This window comes from Meleagris gallopavo, chromosome 13, assembly GCF_905368555.1.
Source record: "Meleagris gallopavo chromosome 13, MGAL_WU_HG_1.1, whole genome shotgun sequence".
Taxonomy (NCBI): Eukaryota; Metazoa; Chordata; class Aves; order Galliformes; family Phasianidae; genus Meleagris; species Meleagris gallopavo.
In genome coordinates this window covers 9697296-9717114 of record NC_139416.1, presented here as the reverse complement: position 1 = coordinate 9717114, position 19819 = coordinate 9697296, and the positions used below count along the sequence as shown (strand labels likewise).

The following is a 19819-nucleotide window of genomic DNA, read 5'->3' as shown; positions in this document are numbered from 1 at the left end:
TTCTAGCCAAAGAACTCACTACAGCCATGTCCAGTCTTCCTTTATGTTTAAAAAACCTACATTCTAAAAAAGGGAAATAACTAGTCTGCTTTCCTCTGCAGAGCTCAGCACTAATTAAAGTGTTCTTAATTTGGCTTGATTTAATTCACTTCAAAAATGAACTTACATGAACCAAAATAACACCACTGTAGTTCTGAGTAAGACTATCCACACAGGGATTTGAGGAGTTTAATGAATTCACCTTGAATTCATGTCTTTTTGGTTTGGGATAATTTTCTCAAGTGTGACAAGTCTCTGCACAGAGAAGAGAAGCCATCGAGCTGTGCCAAAAGTAGACGACTGCAGCCATTTATTGTAATTTGGGCTGTCCAGTGCTGGCTGTAAGGAGATTATGAAACCTTCAAGAGCAAGAAAGAATGGAAAAAGTGAGAGGTTTTTCTTCTGAACCTGGATTCCTGCTGATACCAGTGTGGTGACACTGGCACAACTGCACGCAGTCAGCACAGGTTGTGCCCAGCCCCATGCCTGCATGCAGCACAGACGCCCACACTACACGACTGCAGCTGCTGCTTGGCAGTCTTGCAGCCTGCCCTCATCCCAGACTAGAGCTGTTCAGTTTTTGGGAACCCACTGTAGGGAATCTGCTTCAGCAGGAGGGTTTCAACCCCTACAATCCTGTGATCCTGTGAAGTCTCTCTGTCACATGCCCACCAGTTCTCAGTCTGAAAACTAAGTCCAGTTCACCAAGGTCATGAATGCTGTGGGGCTGCCCCAGGGCACTGTGCTGCACCGGGGCTCTGTGAGCATTGCTCTGCTGAGAACACAGAGCCTTGCAAGTCAAGGTATTTACATGTGGCTTTGCGTGTATGGCTCAGGGAAAGCTCATGGATCCTGAGGGATGGGGAAGCACCAGCTCTAAATGCTGCTCTTTAGGGTTTGAAATGTTCACTCTTTATAAGCTGATTACTGATTCATGCAGTCCATATGATGTTTTCTCAAAGACCCAGTAAAAATGTTTGATGTTTGGCCCTAAATATTCAGCCTCTTTTGAGGCTTTATTTTTTCCCTAGGATTTGTAGAACCAGCACTACACCTTATTTGTGAAAAATTTATGGGACTTAGCGAAAATGCTCACTGACTGCTAAGCATGCTCATCTACTTTTTAACATCTCACATCATGCAGCAGTAGTAACACTACTCAACATATCTTGGAAAGGTTTTCACAGGAAAGCACTTGTCCTAATGGAACATGTAACTTTCTTTAAAGTTCTGAGAAGTAATGGTTGTAGGCTGCCCCGAAACAGTGACTGGTTGCTTGTAAATCTTCTTTAACCCTTTTTGTTTTAGTTGCCTAATTAACATAATCAGGTTAAACTAAGAGCAATTGTTATTAACCTATATTTAGCTTATATTTTATTGGTTCTTTTTGAGGCTTGATGAAGAGTATGTGTGCCTGAAGCTTCTTTTTCCAGTAATGTCAGTTGATTTAGTGAAATGCATAGCCTCACCCTACAAATCTTGAGCCTCTTTTATAAAATGTTTATACATAGACCTTTAAAGTAAAGTGTTCCTGACATGAGAATTTGCTTGTGAGTAAGAGGAAGGAGACTGGCAGCATGGGGTAAGAGTCTCTACACAGCACAGAGCCCATCGGCCTCTGTAGGAAGGCTTTGTATAACGTGGGAAGGGGAAAGTGGCAGATGCTTCCCTAGTCCACCTCTCTCTGATTTTAATGTAAGAATGGATCTATTTCCTAATCAATCCCATGAAGCATAGAAGTCAAATTCTGCTTGTGCTAAGTTTGCTTATTAAAAATTATTGGTGAGTTGATGGCTGAGTCAAAGTCAGTCCTCTTGTCTGCATGCATCTGCCTCAGTAGTAAAGCAGCTATAAAAACTGAGGCATGGATGCTCCAGTTGGCCTGTGTAAATCGTGTGCTGATTTACCTTGTGTGGCACACGGGTGGCACACACATCCTGTTCTGCTTTCCCACAGGTTTCCTGCTCCAAGATTTTGTAGCAATTCTGTTGCTGCTTTCCACAGCCGTAATCAAACAAATGCTCCATAGATTAAAAATTGAAGACGTGTCACCAGTGGTCTTTTTTAATCACATCTGGGATCTGTCATCGACCAAATCTGGGCTGTTTAATTGGCCAAAATTTTTTCTTGACTCTCAAAAGCCTTTTTTATATATCATCATCCAAAAGAAATGAATGAGTGCTACAACCCCCTTCGCTTGGAAGATAACACAAAAGGCTCTGGGGAGCATGACTGTATCTGTTAGTCAGGACAAAGTGCGAGGCTGTGTATGTAGCTGACAGCAGCGCGGTGTTAACTCGTGCGCTGTCCTTGGCCATGCCTTTACAGCCCTGCTTTGGGACCAATTTGGGTCCATTGAGTCAAGCCACATGATGGTCTGCTGCTGGCGTTCAGCGGTTGTGCAATCAAATCTATCTAAATAGGTCGTGCCACTACCCGTGATAAGATAAAGGCATTTGAGGGTCCTGATGTTCCTGGGCACTTGGCCTGTGCAGAATATCTTTGTGAAATTGTCATCTTGCACTGCAAAAGCCATGTGCGGAGGAAAAGCTTGCGAGGAGCCCCTGGGAGCTGCGGTGCAGCGTGGCCTCACACCTCTGTTCACTGCTCCTTTAAGCCACGTCTGGTTCCAGGCCTTGTTGTAGCCCTGAACTGAGCAGCACTGTGGAACAAAGAGCCTGAAAACAAGGACAGCTCTGAGAGCAAGTTTCATAACTGTCCCCTGCTGGGAAAGGCAGTCCCAAGTTGGTAAACTCTGCCAGCCAGAGCCAGCATCTTTTGTCCATTTGGACCGAGGACAAGAGCAAGCCAGGCTCTCCTGGAGGGAGAGCAGGTCCTCTGATGCTGCTGCTTGCTGCAGCTGAGTTTAAGCTCAGTGTGATGTACAGAGTGTGAACAAAAGGAACAGATGCACACATTTTTTCCCCTCTTGGGAGCCTGTGTTCCTCTGCACTTATGTTGTCTTTAACCAAAGGCATAATGCACACTAAGGCTGGGCAGTCTTTCTTCACCATTAGTGTAAGCATATTCCTTAGGTTGGATTCCTGCAGGCACAGGGCAGCTGGGTCCTGGAGTTCTACTGAGAATGAAGGGGGTTTGTGTGAGAGTGGCTCTGCTGCCCCTGCCCTCTGCAGCAGCACTCAGTGGGCTCCTGACAGTTTCCCCACTCTATCTGGTGCTCTGTGGCACTCCAGGCTCCAGGTCCTCCTGTTTGCTCACTCACTGGCTTTGGATGCATCTGGCCCCAGCACTCACCATTCTTTGCTCATTCAGGATCTTTCACCTCTGACAGAAACCCTCTCTTTGTACTCCTGAGCCTGCCTCATCCCATTATGCTCCATTTTCCTCTTATAGAATTGCTCATTTCCAGGTTCCGACTGTTCCAAACTCTACCTCTGCAGCCTTCACCTGTCAATCCTGTCTCTCCTGACTGTATCTTGTCTTCCCCACCTCCTTTCCTCACCCTCATTCCATTTTCCAGCTCATTCCCATCCCAGTTTTCTCATGGCACACACAGGGCACCACTGACAGTCAAGTTGTCCGCAGGCTGTTCCCTGTGCTCTCTGGCTCCTGTCTTCTCTGCTCTCAGGGCAGTCACTGCTCCCGAGGAGTGCCCAAGTCCGGCTGAAAAAATACAATGCTCAACTTCAAAAAAAAAGAGCAACACTGGGTTTTGTGCTAATCTCAGTTGCAAAGCAGACAAATTGTGGCTGAAATGTCTTTGTAGCAGATTCATTGGGGAATTCCATCTCTAAGAGGCGAACACACCCATGTAAAGCTGTTGAAGTGCCCGGATGTGTTTGCTGTGTGGCTTGCATCCCCTGTAACACCCAGCATGGGCTCTTCAGACACAGCACGTGCAGCTTCCAGATGTACAGCTGTCTGAACCCAGTGTGTGAACTTGGGGTTGATTTATTTAATTCTGCTTTATAATACATTTAACTTGATACCAGCTAAAAGAAATAATTTGGCAACGACATCATTAAACAGTTTAATAAGGAGTGGATGACTCATTCTGTTTGAACAAATGGATTATTTTGCAATCAGAAGTGCAAATGTTAACCAGCTTTATTTTTAGTTGAAAATGTCAAGAGGTCAGAAACAATTAAAACAACTGTAAGATGGGAGTCCCCGGAGTGTGTGTTCTCTTGGATTTACACCTTTCTAAAATTGCTTTTATTGCAGCTTAGCGACTTAGCAACATTTTTCTGATAAGATAATGGGAAATGACTATGTAGGCACATTTACTGGTTAGGAGAGATTAGAGTCAAACAGAAATGGAGCATACTTTTCATTTCACCTGAACAAGAGCTGGAAAACTGAGAGGATCTGCTTTCTCCTTGCGTGATTTAAAACAGGATTGTCCTTTAAAAGGAATTCTGACCTGTGCAGGAATTTCTTATCAGCTCAAAATTCAATGTTTGAATATCAGCTACAAGCTACTTCGTGTTGCAGTTCCTCCTTTGAAAGTGTATTGTATCTAGAGAAGATGTGATTTGTCTGCACACAGCAGCAAACTGCAGCTCAGCACCAGGACTGCTCCAAGAGCGGGCACCTCAGGTGTCAGCAGGCACTGCTGTCCCAGCAAGCTGAGCACTGGCAAGGGTATAGGCAAAGCCTGGGGCAACATACTTTTTCCTGCTCCTGGTATCAGAGGGTGGGGATGCACAGGGACTGTGCAGCCTCACTCACCCAGCCCTGGGCACCTGCAGGAGCGCCACCATACTCACTTGCAGGCTACTGCCTTTTGAGGTTCTGGTGCTTTGTGTTCTGCTCTTGTATCAGCAACTCAGTTGGAAACACGCCAGCTGCTCCCATGGCCATCGCTGCCCAAACTGCTTCTCGTCTCCAGCTGGAATACCTCATTGGTAACTGCATGTTCTCTGTGACAGGTCCGGATTGAAGATGATATTGCGGTGACAGCCAGCGGGATGGAGTTGCTGACGTGCGTCCCACGTACTGTGGAAGAAATAGAGGCTTTCATGGCAGAAGGCCAAGGCAGTGCCAAGTCATTTGGCTCCTTGTCCAGCCAGAAGGAGTAAGCTTCAGGGTGATGCTGAATGTCCACGCTGATCAGTCATCGTTCTGATTTAATACTGCAGCATATAAAATAACATGCATCCAATTCTTCATAGGGAGAAGAGGGCCGGCTATTAGCTGGATTGATTCATTAATTAAAAATGAAAGTAGAAGGCTTCAGCACTGGATATCCATATATCTCCAACGTCGCTGCTTTGCAGGCAGCAGTTGACATAACAGGTGCCACCTGAATAACCTTGCTACAGCAATGATTTCTTCCAGTTAAATCTGAATTTTGATGATAGACACTCTTTAAAATACAGGTGATCTGAATGCTGCCAGCAGTTGTAACAACCTAAGTCGTTTATTAAGCTTTATTACAAGTATCGCAAAAAAGAGAAAAAAATCAGCTCTTCTCAGTGGACACAATGACACTTATATTTTTCTTATGGATCTTATATCAGTGACAGTGGGGTAAGCAGAATGAAATTTGTATTAAAATTCACCCTTGGCATCATTTTTGTTTACAACTTGTGTTCTTTAGATTCTCCTGCTGCCATTTCTGCTTCTTTACCTGACCTTTCGGCCAATTTGTGCTCTGGAAATACTGACTCTTCATTAGCTTGACTTCTGCTCTGGTTACAGGGTACATTGATCCTGCACACAGCCTGGTGCTTATGAAATTTGTTCGTCTATTTGTTCCTTAAAATTGTAGATTGCTGTGGTGTTCAGAAGCCTTAAAACCTGCAAGAAGGAAATGTTTTTGCTCCAGAGCTCTGGGTCAGTCAGAGCTGTGCTCTGCCAAATGGTCGAGTTGCTTCAAACCATCTGTTGTTAGCAGCCTCAGAATTAAATCATGTAAATTTTATATGGATAGACCACAAACATATTAATAATGATCACAAAATGACTTTCTATTCATGCAAGATTTAAATTACCCAGAGAATCCTTTCTTTTACCGTAGGTGAAGCCTGCAGGAGAACAAATGCTCTACTTGCATCATAAAATAGTCCTGGTTGCTCCGACTACATAAAAGTAGTGTTGTTTACTGAACACGTCATGTTTACGTCTGTTGCCGATGAACACATCAAAAGCACAGTGTTGTGGCCTTATGCCCCCTGGCTCTGACCGGCTGGAGGTCTGAAGTTCTTTCAGAAATGGTGAATGCGTTGCTCTTTCTGCTGACTGCACTGAGCTGTGCGACACAAACCCACTCTTCCTTTCTAGCTGTTTGGTGACTCATTGCCAAATAGGGAACTTCACGTGGCAAAGACCAAGGAATTGCATTGTGAAATAATCCAGGGGCTTCAGTCCTGTTCAGTGTCACTTTGCTGAATAATGAACCTAGGTGCATTTTTTTTAAGGTTGCTGGCCATGGTCTATAAGAGGTGAATGCAGGAGGTCTTGAGATGGGATGTGAAGGGGCAGATGCGAGGTCAGTAGCTGTGGTGTGCAGCAGCGCTCCTGCTGAGCTTCATGGTGCAAAGGCTCTTGCTCCTGAATGCACAGCGTGTGCAGAGGTGCCATGCTGTGTGTTGGCAGCTGTGCAGGTGCCAAACACCACAATCTGCAGGCATGCTCCAGACTCATCTGTCTCTGAACCCTGCGAGGTTTTCCAGCCCTGGGCTGTGCCTGCAGCCTCAGCCCACTACCCTCTGAGACCAAGCACAGCTGAAGTGTGCTCTGAACGCACCCAGACCACTCACTGCTCTGGGCATTGAAACCTGCAGTCCCTTTGGTTCAATAGCAGTTACTGTGTTACAGTAACACTTCACAGATTTAAAAAAAAAAAAAAAAAAAAGTTTTGGAGTTGTTTCAACTAAGCTGTAATCCTAGCGCAGTTAATAGGCCTTTCCCTGCTATGATTAATGCTGGCGCACGGCGGCGGTGCTCCTGCAGAACAGGTCTGGCTCTGGGTGCCGTGCAGGCAGGCTGTGTCCCAGCACGCAGTGTGCGGGGGGAGCGCTGCCCGGCTGTGCTGCTGGGGGTTCTGCGGGGCCAGGAGCGCTGCCCTCCACAGCCAGGGACTGAACTCAACCACTGCGGATTGTATCCTTCCTTCCAGTGCTCTGTTCTGCAGTTCTGGATAATTTCTACTCACTTACGCAAAAAGCAAGTTAGTTTTGTTTTGTTTTTTTTAATTAGCATCTGAAGGAGGGGAGTAAATCTTTTTAAATGGCAGAATGGTATTTAATATGCTTTAAATGTGTGCGTTGGGGAGGGAATACAGGTTGTGACAAACTTTCCTTATGACTAAATTAGTATTTCTTAGGCTGTTAGCTATATTTTCCCAAATGCCTTTCTTTCCCCTCGGTGCAAACAGACTCAAATAGAGCTACACCAAAATAACAGGAGTGCCCAGTGTTGAGCAAGCTTACATGTTTAAAAAGGTCCAAGTTCTGAATTGATAGATTTAAACCTTCAGCACCTCAGGCTGGATGCACTTGGGGTGTATCTCTGTGCAGTGATGCTGCTGCAGTTACACGTGTGGTGAGTGGGGCAGAGCCTCCTGCTGCTCGAGGAAGTGGGAGTGGGAGAGTTCTTTCACTGTTGTAAGAAAATGGGAATAACGTTTTGTGGTGAAATGTATGGCATTTTATCTGGTGACAGGCTCTGTGTTCTGTCACAGACTATAGCTGCTATTTTAAAAAAAATGGACCAAAAGGAAAACTTTTACAGACCAACGCTGAATTTTTTTGAGGAGGTGTTCATTCCAATTTTTCCTTAGGAAGAAGAGGGATATTCCAAGTTCACCGTGAGGGCTCTCCTGTGCAGAATGTGGGCAAAGCGCCCCATGCCTCTGCTTCCTGGGGCCAAGCTGCTCTTCTGGCAGGAGGCTCAGAATAAGTGGTTGCAAGGAAGGCAAGAACCTAACTCACACCGAGGATAGATTGAAAATAACAACTTGTCAGTCGCACACAGCCTGCACACAAACAGAGCAGCTGCTAAGCTGGAAAAGTCATTGCACAAACAAGTAAGTTGTAACTTTGTGGTTTTGTTTCACGCAAGAAGGAAGTGGCATTGGTGCTGTCAGGTGGAGAAGTGACCTGCTGGAGCACCAGGAGTTCCTGAGTCTCCATCAGAAGGTTCTACTTGCACTCAAGAGACTAAAGAAATCATTCTCCCAGAGGCAGCCTGTGTACAGCAAGGTTGGAAAAACATCATAGATTTGGGGCCCCTCTTTAGATTATCAGGAGAGGAATGCTGTCAAACTGTCAGCAGGGCAACAAGGCCACGTAGTTCCAACACAGAGCAAACAGAGGGAAGGGATGGTGCTCCTGCCAGAGCTGGCACCCATCTAAGAAATGCAATGCAGTCAGGTCATCCTCAATTTTATACAACAACCCTACAAGGGTTGTCCCCCGCCAGCCCCTTCCTCATTACCTTTTAATTGCAGTATACATTCAGGAAAAGATTCTTACATTTCTTTTTTTTTTTGGGGGGGGGAATGGGGGAAGGGAGGTAGAGAGGAGGTGAGAGATAGAAATGGGGAATTTAACCCAAACTGTAATTAGTTTCTCATTCTCTTCCCACTGAATAGAAACTTAAATGGAGGACAAGAATTTGTTAAAGGATAAGAATAAGCTGAAGGAGGGAAGATTTAGGTTGGATATCAGGGGGAAGTTCTTTAGTATGAGAGTGGTGAGGTGCTGGAACAGGCTGCCCAGAGAGGTTGTAGAGGTGTTCAAGGCCAGGTTGGAAGGGGCTGTGTGCAGCCTGGTCTATAAGATACGGAGGTTGGGGCCCTGCCTACGGCAGGGTGGTTGGAACTTCATTATCCTTGAGGTCCCTTCCAACCCAAGCCATTCTATGATTTCACGAATGGAAACTGCTGTACTGATTTCTCAGACAGCTGCTTGAGGTGGTCATGTCTGTATCTGAAGGAAAGAGAAAATGGACAGGGAAAACAAGGCCAGCATTGGAGGCAAAATGTTTTTATTAGTTTCTGATATTTCAATCTTATCTAATTAAGCTGCAGCTAGAACCAAAAAAACATATCTTTGTAAAAAGACTACCATAGTCCAAAACAATCCATAAAAAACTGCACCTAATTGCCTTCGTATTAAAAATTGAAATTCAGAAAGAACTTTAAAAGGCTTTATTTTCTAACAGCATCTTCATAGAGATAATATCCAAGGTTTTTTTTTCCTAAGTACAGGTACAAGGCAAACAAGCATCCTACAAAATATGGGAAAAAGGTAGTGTAGGAGGGAAATTAAGACAGTGTAATAATCCACTAGCCAGACACACAGGTTAAATGTAACACAACCATACCATCAATGAAAAACTTAAAAATGAAAATAAATTAAGGTTACGCCAAAGTTCCTGCTTTACTTTTGCTGTTAAAATCCTCAATATATAGTACATACCACTGCATTATGGATCATGGCAAAAACTTATCACTAGCATTTAAAAAACTGCTATAGAAAAACTTCTATGGAAATAAGACTGAAGATACTCCTTCACACAACTGTGATGGCTATAGAAATTCTGCTGAATCAGGTGTTCAAATGAGGGCCATTAGTTTTAAAATCACTGTGCATTTCTGTACAGGCTTGGCTGCAAATCTGAATGGCTGTGAGAATGAACATAAGTGAACTGAGATCCACACATTCTTGCTGTTCAGATGCTGCCCTACCCCTTTTGTTGCTCAGCCAAGCTGTGTATTTTGTTCTCCCTGATACCCGCATCCCAGCAGGAATGCAGTTTTGCAGAGCATGGATTGTTGGTAATGTTTTTACATTTTCTGGAAACCAAAATCTTGTTTTCCTAATGCCCCTCAGTCACTGTGCAAGCAAGGTAAACATGAACACAGGCATAAAAGGCCTTGTGCTGCTTTACTGATACTTGGTTCAGACCACCACTTGCCCTGTGGAAGCCAATTGCCAATTGCCAAGATCATTATAGAATGTTGCTGGTTTTTTTAGAAAACATCTTGAAGTACCCCAGCTTGCTATTACTGTGCCCTGCCTGTTAACTGTAACCAGATAGGAAAAACCTAAGTGGTCTTTGCAGGAATTGCTCTGTAGGTAGAAAAGCAGTTCACCAAACGGGACAACAAACTCTCTACGGCCTTTGCAGTTTGTAGTATGTAATGGAGAAAAGAAAGGGCTTAAATGCACTAAAAGATATTTAAAGGAATTCACCCAATTATGACTTTTTGATACTACAGTGAACCATCCTGATGAATTTCTCCCATTATGCTAAGTGTAAGAAGGTAAGTGTACATCTGTGAAATGCTATTTCCATAATGGTAAGCTCCTTGCTGACTAAGGATTTAGATCTGCACTTACTAGACAAATCTTCTAGAAGAGAAAAATATTTAACGCCTTTAAAGAAATGCCCTAATCAGTTTCTGGTTTAATTGTATCAAATCTTCAGTGTTAAACCTAAAAAGATCCGCACACAATGATGGTTAAAAGAACCCCTCATTTGCTCAGTTACTGCATGGGTGGTGCAGACAGGCTGCACCTCCAGAGTTCATCCCGTCAGGCTGTGGCAGTGACTACTGCCCACTGCTTTCTGGATTTGTTGTGCTGCTCTCAGTGCCAACAGGTTGCACATTGTCTGCGAGACTGTGTGCGTGCTCAAGGAATAAGTCTTTCAGTACGCTCAGCTCCTTGGTCAGGAGCTTAATTTTCGCCTCTAAACGTTCATTTTCTTCTTTGAGCTGGGTGACCCTTTGCAGCGTGTCTTGTGCTTTCTGTTTGCTTTTTAACCGGCTCTTTTTCACTGCCATGTTGTTTCGCTCTCTGCGCTGACGATACTCATCGCTGTTTCTATCCACAAAGGAATTTTTCTTTCCCTGCTTGCTCGGAGGCACAGCTTTGCCTCCGCCACCAGGACTAACGGGAACCAGCTGGGGAACCTGCTGCAAACCACTGCTGTGCGCCTGGGTGTGAATCACGCTTACTCCGTTCGCATCTGTAGCGGTGTTCTGCGGGGATGTCTTGCTCATTTGGACGGGCTCTTCTTTGACACAACAGAGTAATAGAAGACTGAAAACTTTTCTAGATCGTGTTTCCAGCGGGTCTTCACATGGGTTAAGGGCAAGGTGAACCCTGAAGGAGAAACAAATGCTGTTAAAGGTGCTATGTTCGGCTACAGTTTTACACATCACTGCCTTTGGCAGAAGGTACCAATGGCACATCTGGCAGCAACACACCAAAACTATGCTGGAAGTGGAAAAGCTGCCAACTGCTGGGACATTTCAGAAGCCTCTCGAACATATTTGGATTGGAAGGGACTGTTACTGGGTCATCCAGTCAAGCTGTTTGCATTGTTCACTGGATTTATTCAGTTATTCCAAAGCCATCCCTGATGGATGGGTGTCTAGCCTAGCCTTGAAAAATCTCGTTTCACAACCTCTGTCTTGGCAACTAGTTCCACTGTCTAACTTTTCTCCCAGTTATATAATTTTCTTAATTTTCAGACCGAATTCTTTCTTCTGCAGCTTAAACCCATTAACAGCCTGACTCTTGACCAACAGGAGTGCTTGATCCTTGTCCTTTCCAAACCATCCTTCTGGGTGTATGCACATTCCTTGGTGGTCTCTGCTTTATTCTAGAGACAGTCCACCTCCCCCTGAACATCTCACAACATCTTCCAGTGCTTTCATCAGCTGTAAGATTGTTTTACTTGTTTTTGAAGATGGAGCCCAAAATGATGGTTTTAAGGTCTCAGCAGTACTCAGTGCAAAAATGTACAAGAAGAGATAGTGTGTGCTGTGAAGGCTGTGACTGAACAACACAAAAGGAAACCCTCAGCCACAAACAAGGTAAGACCAGCCAAGCCTTTAACAGTGCTGTGAGGGCAGGTGGGGCAGGAAAGCAGAGTGAGAGCAATGTGAGAACCACTGCACTTGAAAGACAGGGGACTGTTGCCACCTACAAGGAGACATGGGCCACAGCTGACCTGCCCACAGCTGACCTGCCCACCGCACGCTTTCCTCCGCTGTGGCTCTCACAGCACTCACTGCCCATGCTGCTCCCCAGCAGGCTGCAGGCAGACAGCCTGAGGCACAGACATCCTCCTACCTGGGGCTCCACCTGCTCCCAGCCCTGCTGGTGGTACAAAACTCCACTGCTGCCACACTCCCAGGAGGACCCGTTTGGAAAGAACAGCTGAGGTCAGCAGAACACAAGATGAGCTGCGCAGTGCCCAGCTCAGCCTTACATCTGACAGCACAGGAGGCTGCAGTCCTGTGTGGCAATGCTCAGCAATATTCAGGGGCTCCTCAGCTGCATGCTGCTCCTGTATATGTTTTCCACCACAGCTTGAGTGCCATTTTACATTCTGCTGGGATGAGAGATTAAAATGTTACTGTCAATTGCACATTTTCTTTCATAATCTGAGGAAGCCTGAACTAGGTGCAGCTGTACAGTATGGCTCAGTAAGATTCATAGCAGAGCCCTGTCATTTGGCTTCAGTGTTATTTAAAATTAACATACTGTTGCCAAGAACTCTTTTCCCTTAAAGCAAGTGAAAGAGGTGTGTGAGTATAACCACACTCCTCAAGAAATTTTCATATTTCATATTTTCATATTTCAGGACAGAAAGATGCCAGGGCAGACGTTGGACAGCATGGCCTTCATTCTCCTCCATTTCAGCATGGCAACGCTCTCCTGGGCAGCCCAGCTAGGTCAGCACTGGAGAAATGCCAAATCTACCAGCTGTGTTGTGTCCACTGCAGAGGAACAGGCAGAACTGCCCTGAAAGCATCACACCCCACCAGCATCCGACAAGTTCCTTCACAGTACCAGGTTCCACTTGCTATTCTATGTTATCAAAACTATTTAATGTTGTTCTAACATATACATAAGATCTCTATCTGATGCCCCTGCAATTCAAAGGAAAAAAAGGATGTGTTCCATTAAATTGAAATGTAATGGAATAGTTCTCAGTGAAGGAGAATGTGGGTTGAGCAGAGAAACAGAACCCAAGTGTCACATCTCTCAGGCTGCTGTTAGTCCTGATGCACAGAGCACTTTGCAACAGGTCTCCCCCAGTTCCTGACCCCTGGAGCTGCCCCATGCTGTGTCAACTGTTTCTTCAATGGGAAACGCTCTCATCCGGCGCTCACGTGGAAGATGTGACACACGGCTCCTGTCCTGCTCCAATACTGGGTACCGTGGGGCTCCTTCAGGGGCTGCCACCAGGAGGTTTGAGGGTATGGGATACGCAGAAGGGGATGCGGCAAAGCACCGTGCACCTGGGGAAGGCTGTGAGCAGATGGCTGCCAAGGTTCACTGCTCAGGTGTGCCACACTGACACGTTAGCTGTGGGAGGGTGACAGCGTGACATGACAGGCAGCAGCTCTCTGGCATCCCGTTCCCACGCAGCTTCTAGCTGGCACGGGGCAGCTCCGGGCTGGTTCTGCTCAGCACTGCTGCTGCTCCAGCGGCCGGAGCTGCCCGGTTCCATTGCAGCGCCGGCTGCCACCCACCACCATCCAGCGCACACAATAGTGGCACTCGGGGCTCCGCCGGCCACAGCTCCCTGGGGATTTGGAGTCCCAGGCACGTCAGGCCCTTTATTAGCTTTGCTTTCTCCCCCAAATTTGAAACTTCCAAGCGGCTGCAGAGGCCCCTTCTTAAGGTGAACCGACTCCTTAACCGCGAACTTCTCGTATCTCGGCGCTCGGCCCCGGGGCGCCGTGACGGCCGCATTCCGTCGGGGCTCCGCAGATCCCGGCGAGCAGCGCGGGGCCGCCCCTCCGCGCTGACATCAGCGCCGCCGCCCCGCCCGCTCCCCCCCCCCGCCCCTCCCGCCTCGGCGTCCGCTGCCCCGGGGCGGCTCCCGGCCCTCCCCCGCCGCCCCGCGGGGCCCGCAGCCCGGGGGCCGCCCGGCCGCGCTCCTCCCCTGCCCGCGCGGGGCGCCCGGCCGCGCCAAGCCGTGACTTCACCGGGGGGGAGGAGAGGCGCGGGCCGGGGCCGCCCGCCGATTGCATCATGCGCTCCCACGCGCGGGGCCGCCGCGCCACCGGCGGACGGACGCGCGGCGGGGGCGGCCCCTACGGCCCGGCATGGCGCCCCCCGCGCGGCGGCGCTTACCTGTGGCGGCGCGGGCGGCGGCGGAGGGGAGGGGCGCGGCCGGGCCCGAGCCTCCTCGTTCACGCGCGGAGCGCGGCCGAGCGGTGATTGCGAAACTCGCCCCGCGCCGCCCCGCCCCGCACGCCGATCACCGCCCGCCCTCCCGCCGGGATGATGCAACGCCCGCCCTGATTGGCAGACCCCGCGGCCAATCGCGCGCCCTCGCGCTTAAGGGGCGCGGCCGCGTGTGTGTGGGACTTTTCGGGGCCCTCGGCGGTCCCGGGCGACGTGCGACGCTGCCTCGGGGCGGAGGGCGCTCTGCGTGGCTCCGCCCCGCCGTTAGGGGGCGCTCGTGCGGCTCGGCCCCGGCCGCCATTTTCTCACCTCGGGTGTGAGGCGGCGGCCGAGGCCTTTGGGGCGGCGCTGCCTTCCTGCCTACCTCGGGCCGAGGGAACGGAGCTGAAAGTACGGCAGCCCCCTTGGATGTCTGAGATTACGAGTTGCGTTTCTTTGCAAATATCGCAAAAAGATGAAAGCTGTGAGCAGGCCGTTGGTGCTTCCCTGCCACCCTGGCTCACTCCCCAAGGTCTGACCGGGCATGTGCCAGATGTAACGTCCCCAGCTCTGAAGGTCCATGTGTGTAAAACGTCCTCAGCAACTGTGTGTGCTGGGTGTGCAGCTGTGTGCTGGGCAGTGCACACCTCTCCTATAATGCCCTGTGGAAATTGAGCTCCATCTGCGGAAGAATTCTGAGGGTTAGTCTGGGCAAACGGCTTTACACCGTTCACTGCCATTGGGTACTGCTTCCTTGTCAGTCTCTGATATTTATTATCTCACATGTTTTTCTGTTTCCCAGTTGAAACGGTTCTGTTTTCTCTGGCAATGATTCATCCGTCTGTAACTAGAGCAAAAATTCCAGGTAAGCGTTAAGCATTATCCTGTCCTTAAATAGTTCCCTCTGTGCTCTTAAAGTGCTCCCATGGGATTTCAGAGTACTTTATTGCTGTTTGATCATTCTTCTTCTTTGAAGGAAGATGAAGAAAATAAAATACACACACATGCTTGAGTAGCCTGCTTATTCTAAATGTTAAAGCCCATATGCAATTCTGTGCACACTGGGAGCTCCGCTGCTTGGCTGGCATTGTGTCCTGGGAAAACTCACACAATGTGCTTTAAGTGTTTGCAGGAGAAATTCCCCCAGTGCTAATGGGATGCGAGGGAAGCAGCCTAGAAAGCTTCACAAAAACACAAAGAGTGCTGCTGTAAAGGCATGGCACTGAAATACACGTCTTATCTGCTGGCCGTCACATTAGGTCACAAGAGCCATGTGTTGGCTCTGGAGCTCAGTGTCAGGAGCAGGGCTGTAGCCCTCTGCATACCAATTCCAGGTGTGTTCCTGTAACAACAGTCCACCATAAGACTGTCTAATTTTGTGATGGTGGTATGCTTTCACCTGCATAGCCCAGTCTTGAAGGACTGGTCTCTAAAAAATAACAACAACAACAACAAAACCACAAGTTTTCAGCATTTTCAAGTAATACACAGTAAATCATAGCTCAAGACAGAAGGACTACTGAAGAAATAGAAACTAACTGTGGGAACTGGAGCCAAAGATGTAGGGGGCAAAGGAACATTTTGGAGTAAATGTTTAGTCAGTATGTTCACTTAATGCTTACCAAAAAGGTTTTCTGCAGCCTTATGCTCAAAGTGTGTAAACTGCTTTATTTCTCCATCTATTTCTCCATCTTATTTATTGTCCTATTCTAGTGTTTATGCTTGTTACCTCTGTGTTCATGGACAGTTATTTCTTTCTCCTAAAATAAAAACCATATAAATGTACTGGACTACAACCTATACTTCTTTTTTTTTTCCTGTAAGCATTCAGTTACCTGCCTTCCCTTCCCTCGTGGATAGCCTTCACTCGACTTTTTACTTCAAATTTGCACATTTCTATTAAATATCTACCTTTCACATGTGGTTTGACAGTAGTTTTTTCCTCTGTCATGTCTTTAGAATTCTTGGTGAGAATTCACTTTGTTGAGTTTTAGAAGAGAGGAAATTGTTTATACTTTTAAAATATATATGCATATAAATTGGTCCCTTGGACTATTTGTAAAGTGTGTCTGTGGGGAGGTGCACTAAATGTTATTGAAACTTTCTGTCCTGTCTGTACAGATCATCCAGAAGCTGAAGAGATGCAGGTCTGTAGTCCACCCCGCCAGCCATTTAGTGTTTTGGTTTAATCATTCAAAGAGTGCTAAGCCATGACAACAGAGTGAACAAACAGTTAAAAAGCAGCAGTAGCAGTCTCTTGCTGCCTGTTTTGACATGGAAAAAAAAAAAAAGAGAAGTTTCTAACCTTGTCATTGTCGATCTTCTGAAAAATTTTTTTCTTACTAACTACTACTCCCATTCTCACAACTTAGATTTGTTTGAAACTGGACAGAAAGACTCTGGAGTATGATTGTATTCTTTATGATCACAAAGCAGATGGCGTTGCTTTTGGGAAAATCCCAGTAATACCAAGTCTGTAGTAGGAGTTTTTCCTATTATTTTTTATTATTTCTTAATAGCTCTTGCATTTTCATGTTACAATGTTTGTTTTTTGCCTTCAGGACTGACCTCCACCAAGATCAAAATGCTACTGTTAGAAATGTCACCCAATCCAATTTGATAATTTAAATATGGTAGAAACTTGACTATTAATAGTTGATTTGTCAAAGGTAGCCTTTTTGAATAGGTGAAGAGAAAGGAGGGGAAGCATTGCTTAGTAGTGGTGATCACTATTTCAGGACTGCACTGCTAATTCTACAGTGAGCACTGACTCACTGTAGCCTTGGAAAGTTACAGTGCTTTTGTTTTAGAAAGTACTAAGTAAAGAAAGCAGCCATTCTATTCTAATAGCAAACATCCATTTTATTGTAACACTGCCTGGAGAGGAAGAATCCAATGCTTTTGTTCTTTCTCTCTATGCTGCTAATAATTCTTACAAGAAAGTATTTCCAGTTGCTGGTTCGGCATCTTTCAACACTGCTTCCTCTATGTCTAGTTATCAAAATACCAAGAATGCAATGGCTGTTTTTAGGCTGCCACTAAACAATATTGTTTTTTACTTTCATGTTTATGCAGAATGTTAGAAAAAGCAAAGCTATGTAGCTAAAGGTAAGTAAAAACAAAGTAGAAAAATAGACTGAAAGGGAAATACTATGTATCATGTGTATGTGTATATATAAAATCTGGTTCCAAAGAGGCTTGTTAGAACTAAACAAGTCTGAGCGAGAATTAATGGCCCACACCTGGGAAAAAGAGGTGAATACTCAGGCATCCAGGTTTAGTAACTGCCACACCTGTCCTATATTCCCAAAAGCATAAATGAGTTCTGCAAGGATTTAGATAGCTTAGCTCTTGAATGCACATTGTCATGGCTCTTTTCCAAGGCATCATCAGTCACCGCATGAAAATCCCCACCCTTAATTACCAAGGCATTATTTGTCATGGGGCATACTCTAATGAAGAACTTCACTTCATTTGTGTGATATCAAGAAGAGTAAATAGTTTTGGAGGTGACTTCTACCCTGACTTTAAAATGGTTCTTTGCAACAGAACCATAAAGCAGCTTTCCAGAAAAATCACTAAAATGAGAGAGGCATAACACAATGTTATCTTCAGTCCCATGGTACTGGGTGAAGGAGGACTAAACTTCTTTCTTATCCATGGTTTTATTATTCCCTGCAACCTATATGATCTCTACGTCATAAAAAGCACAATGAGCAGCTGCCTGGAAAGAAAAAAGAAACTGAGAGTTTGGCACCTGGACAGGGGAGAAGGGGTATGGTCCACCTGATTGTTCACCCTGTGTCACTTCTGTTCATTTAAATGAATAGACAGCTACTTATCTGTTCCTGTATGATAGAAACTATGCAAGAGGGGAAAAAAATGAGAAAGTGTACTGCCAAGTACAGAATGTCTGTCATTGAGCTGCTGCTACTAATATCTGGGAGAATTATGTGCTAGATTATCAGTGACAGTGGTATTTTTGTCAGGCAGGTCCAGTGTATCTCATATCCCCAGGAGAAAATAAAGGAAGTATGCAGTGTCATCATCCTTCCAGAAAGTCACTTCTCCCAGTTCGGTGAGTTAGCTGGCAGAAAGGCCTTTTCTTTTCCTATATCTTAAAAAGGAAGCAGGTTCAGCTGAAACAGTGGGGCACAGCTCCCTGTGCATACTCTCTAACAAACCATAGGCTCTTAGAGAAACAAAGCAATTACATTTACATGTGCAGGCACCTGGATATCTCTATCACTCTGAATTTACCAGATACAATCCAGCATTAGGTTTCTACTGAATATGAACACTGCAGCCAAAATTGTAGAAAAATATCCAAGGGGTAACATGTCCCAGAACAACAATGTCGTTGGAGAAGGGCTCATCTGATTTCTCTCCTCTTGACTGTAAGTAGATCAGATTTCCTTCTGATAAGCAGAAGTTTTACATCCCTTCGTCACTAGCCTGTCCATCAAGGTCTGGTTTCTGTATCTCATCAGCCATGAAAACAAACTCAGCAAATCTTTGTATAGGAAATTGTTCTTGATCTGATTTGTTTAAACATCATGTGGGGTTTTCCTACGCGATTTTTTTGGTCAGAAGGACTTACACAGTTAAGATACTAATGGAAATTATTGGGAATCTTGAGTGAGGAAAGAATTCAAGATCAACAATATTACAGTGATGTTGGTGATTCATAGGGCAATATCCTACGTGTGAAAAAAGTAGCATATGAAGAGTAGTAGATGGAAACAGAAAACACTTCAAAATACATTTGACCGTATCTTGCAGATGTCCAGTGGTGCGCATGCACTGGCAGTTGACACTTAAGTGCCAATAGTCACTTGGCAGAGACTGAAGCTTACTCTCCTAAAGGGTTCCTGAAGACTATTTCCAAACATGCCCAGTTTGCTGAATGGATGCACTATAAGGAGGACTGTGTGCACAGTCACAGAATCACAGAATTGAAGAGGCTAGAAGGGACCTCTAGAGGTCATCGAGTCCAACCCCCTGCAAAGCAGGCATCCTACAGCAGGCTGCACAGGTAGGCATCCAGGCAGGTCTTGAATATCTCCAGAAAAGGAGACTCCAGAACCCCTCTGGGCAGCCTGTCCCAGTGCTCTGTCACCCTCACCATGAAGAAAGTCACTGAAATCTTTACAGCTCAACAGAGAATGTGATAACACTCATAATCATTTGCCCAGGCTTTTGAGGCCCTTCTTCAGAGTACAGGCATTACTTTGAAGTCACATACAGTTCCAGTGGAAATGTGATTTGGCAGTTGTAGAAAAGGACTTTGTCTACCAGGAAATGAAATTGTAAAGTGCATTGTTTACGTGTACTTTTACCTTAAATCATCTTTTTCCTCTTGTTAAAAGCCCTTTGACATTAGGGGTCTCTGCAGGTGGGTACTAAGGATTGCAAAGCACATGCTCATGCTTTCCTTCCTTTAAAAAAAAGTGAGGACAGGATGAGAGCATATGTGTACTCCTAGCGGGGACACAAGCATGGGCAGCCAGTCCAAGAGAGCTCCAGGCAGAAGAGACTGCCTTGCTTTGAACAAGTGGGATGTTGTGCTGTGCTGGTGCTGTAAATAACAGGAAAGTCTTGGGCACAAATTTCAATGCTTGGAGTGCAACAGGCTTGTAACAAAGTATTTAATTTGCCTAAACATTGTCCTGATG

At 46.0% G+C, this 19819-nt stretch overlaps 2 protein-coding genes and 1 long non-coding RNA gene across 8 annotated transcripts in view; 2 read left to right on the top strand and 1 right to left on the bottom strand.

Moving 5' to 3' along the window:
* PEPD (peptidase D) overlaps window positions 1-5575 on the top strand; it is a 172620-nt gene extending 167045 nt beyond the window's left edge. For all 3 annotated transcript variants that reach the window (XM_085234518.1, XM_085234517.1, XM_085234519.1), the window contains exon 15: window positions 4932-5575. In XM_085234518.1, coding sequence (XP_085090644.1) covers window positions 4932-5081 — 150 coding nt within the window. In that variant the 3' untranslated portion in view covers window positions 5082-5575. The remainder of the gene's footprint in view (window positions 1-4931) is intronic.
* Window positions 5576-8977: 3402 nt separating this feature from the next.
* CEBPG (CCAAT enhancer binding protein gamma) lies at window positions 8978-14270 on the bottom strand. 2 transcript variants are annotated; one of them, XM_085234533.1, is made up of 2 exons: window positions 14112-14270; window positions 8978-11120 (listed from the first exon to the last, which is right to left on the bottom strand). In XM_085234533.1, exon 2 carries the CDS (start codon window positions 11015-11017, stop codon window positions 10565-10567), a length of 453 nt encoding a protein of 150 aa, XP_085090659.1. In that variant the 5' UTR covers window positions 11018-11120; window positions 14112-14270; the 3' UTR covers window positions 8978-10564. The 2 variants fall into 2 exon arrangements, with proteins under 2 accessions (XP_085090659.1, XP_085090658.1); XM_085234532.1 differs by lacking the exon at window positions 14112-14270 and adding an exon at window positions 12235-12610.
* A 16-nt stretch (window positions 14271-14286) lies between these two features.
* Window positions 14287-19819, top strand: part of LOC109369756 (uncharacterized) — a 48286-nt gene continuing 42753 nt past the window's right edge. For 2 of the 3 annotated variants that reach the window (XR_014886021.1, XR_014886019.1), the window contains exons 1-2: window positions 14290-14845; window positions 14947-15009. This is a non-coding gene — a long non-coding RNA (uncharacterized LOC109369756). Of the gene's footprint in view, window positions 14846-14946; window positions 15010-18133; window positions 18223-19819 lie in introns of all 3 variants that reach the window. The other variant, XR_014886020.1, reaches the window with a different exon arrangement.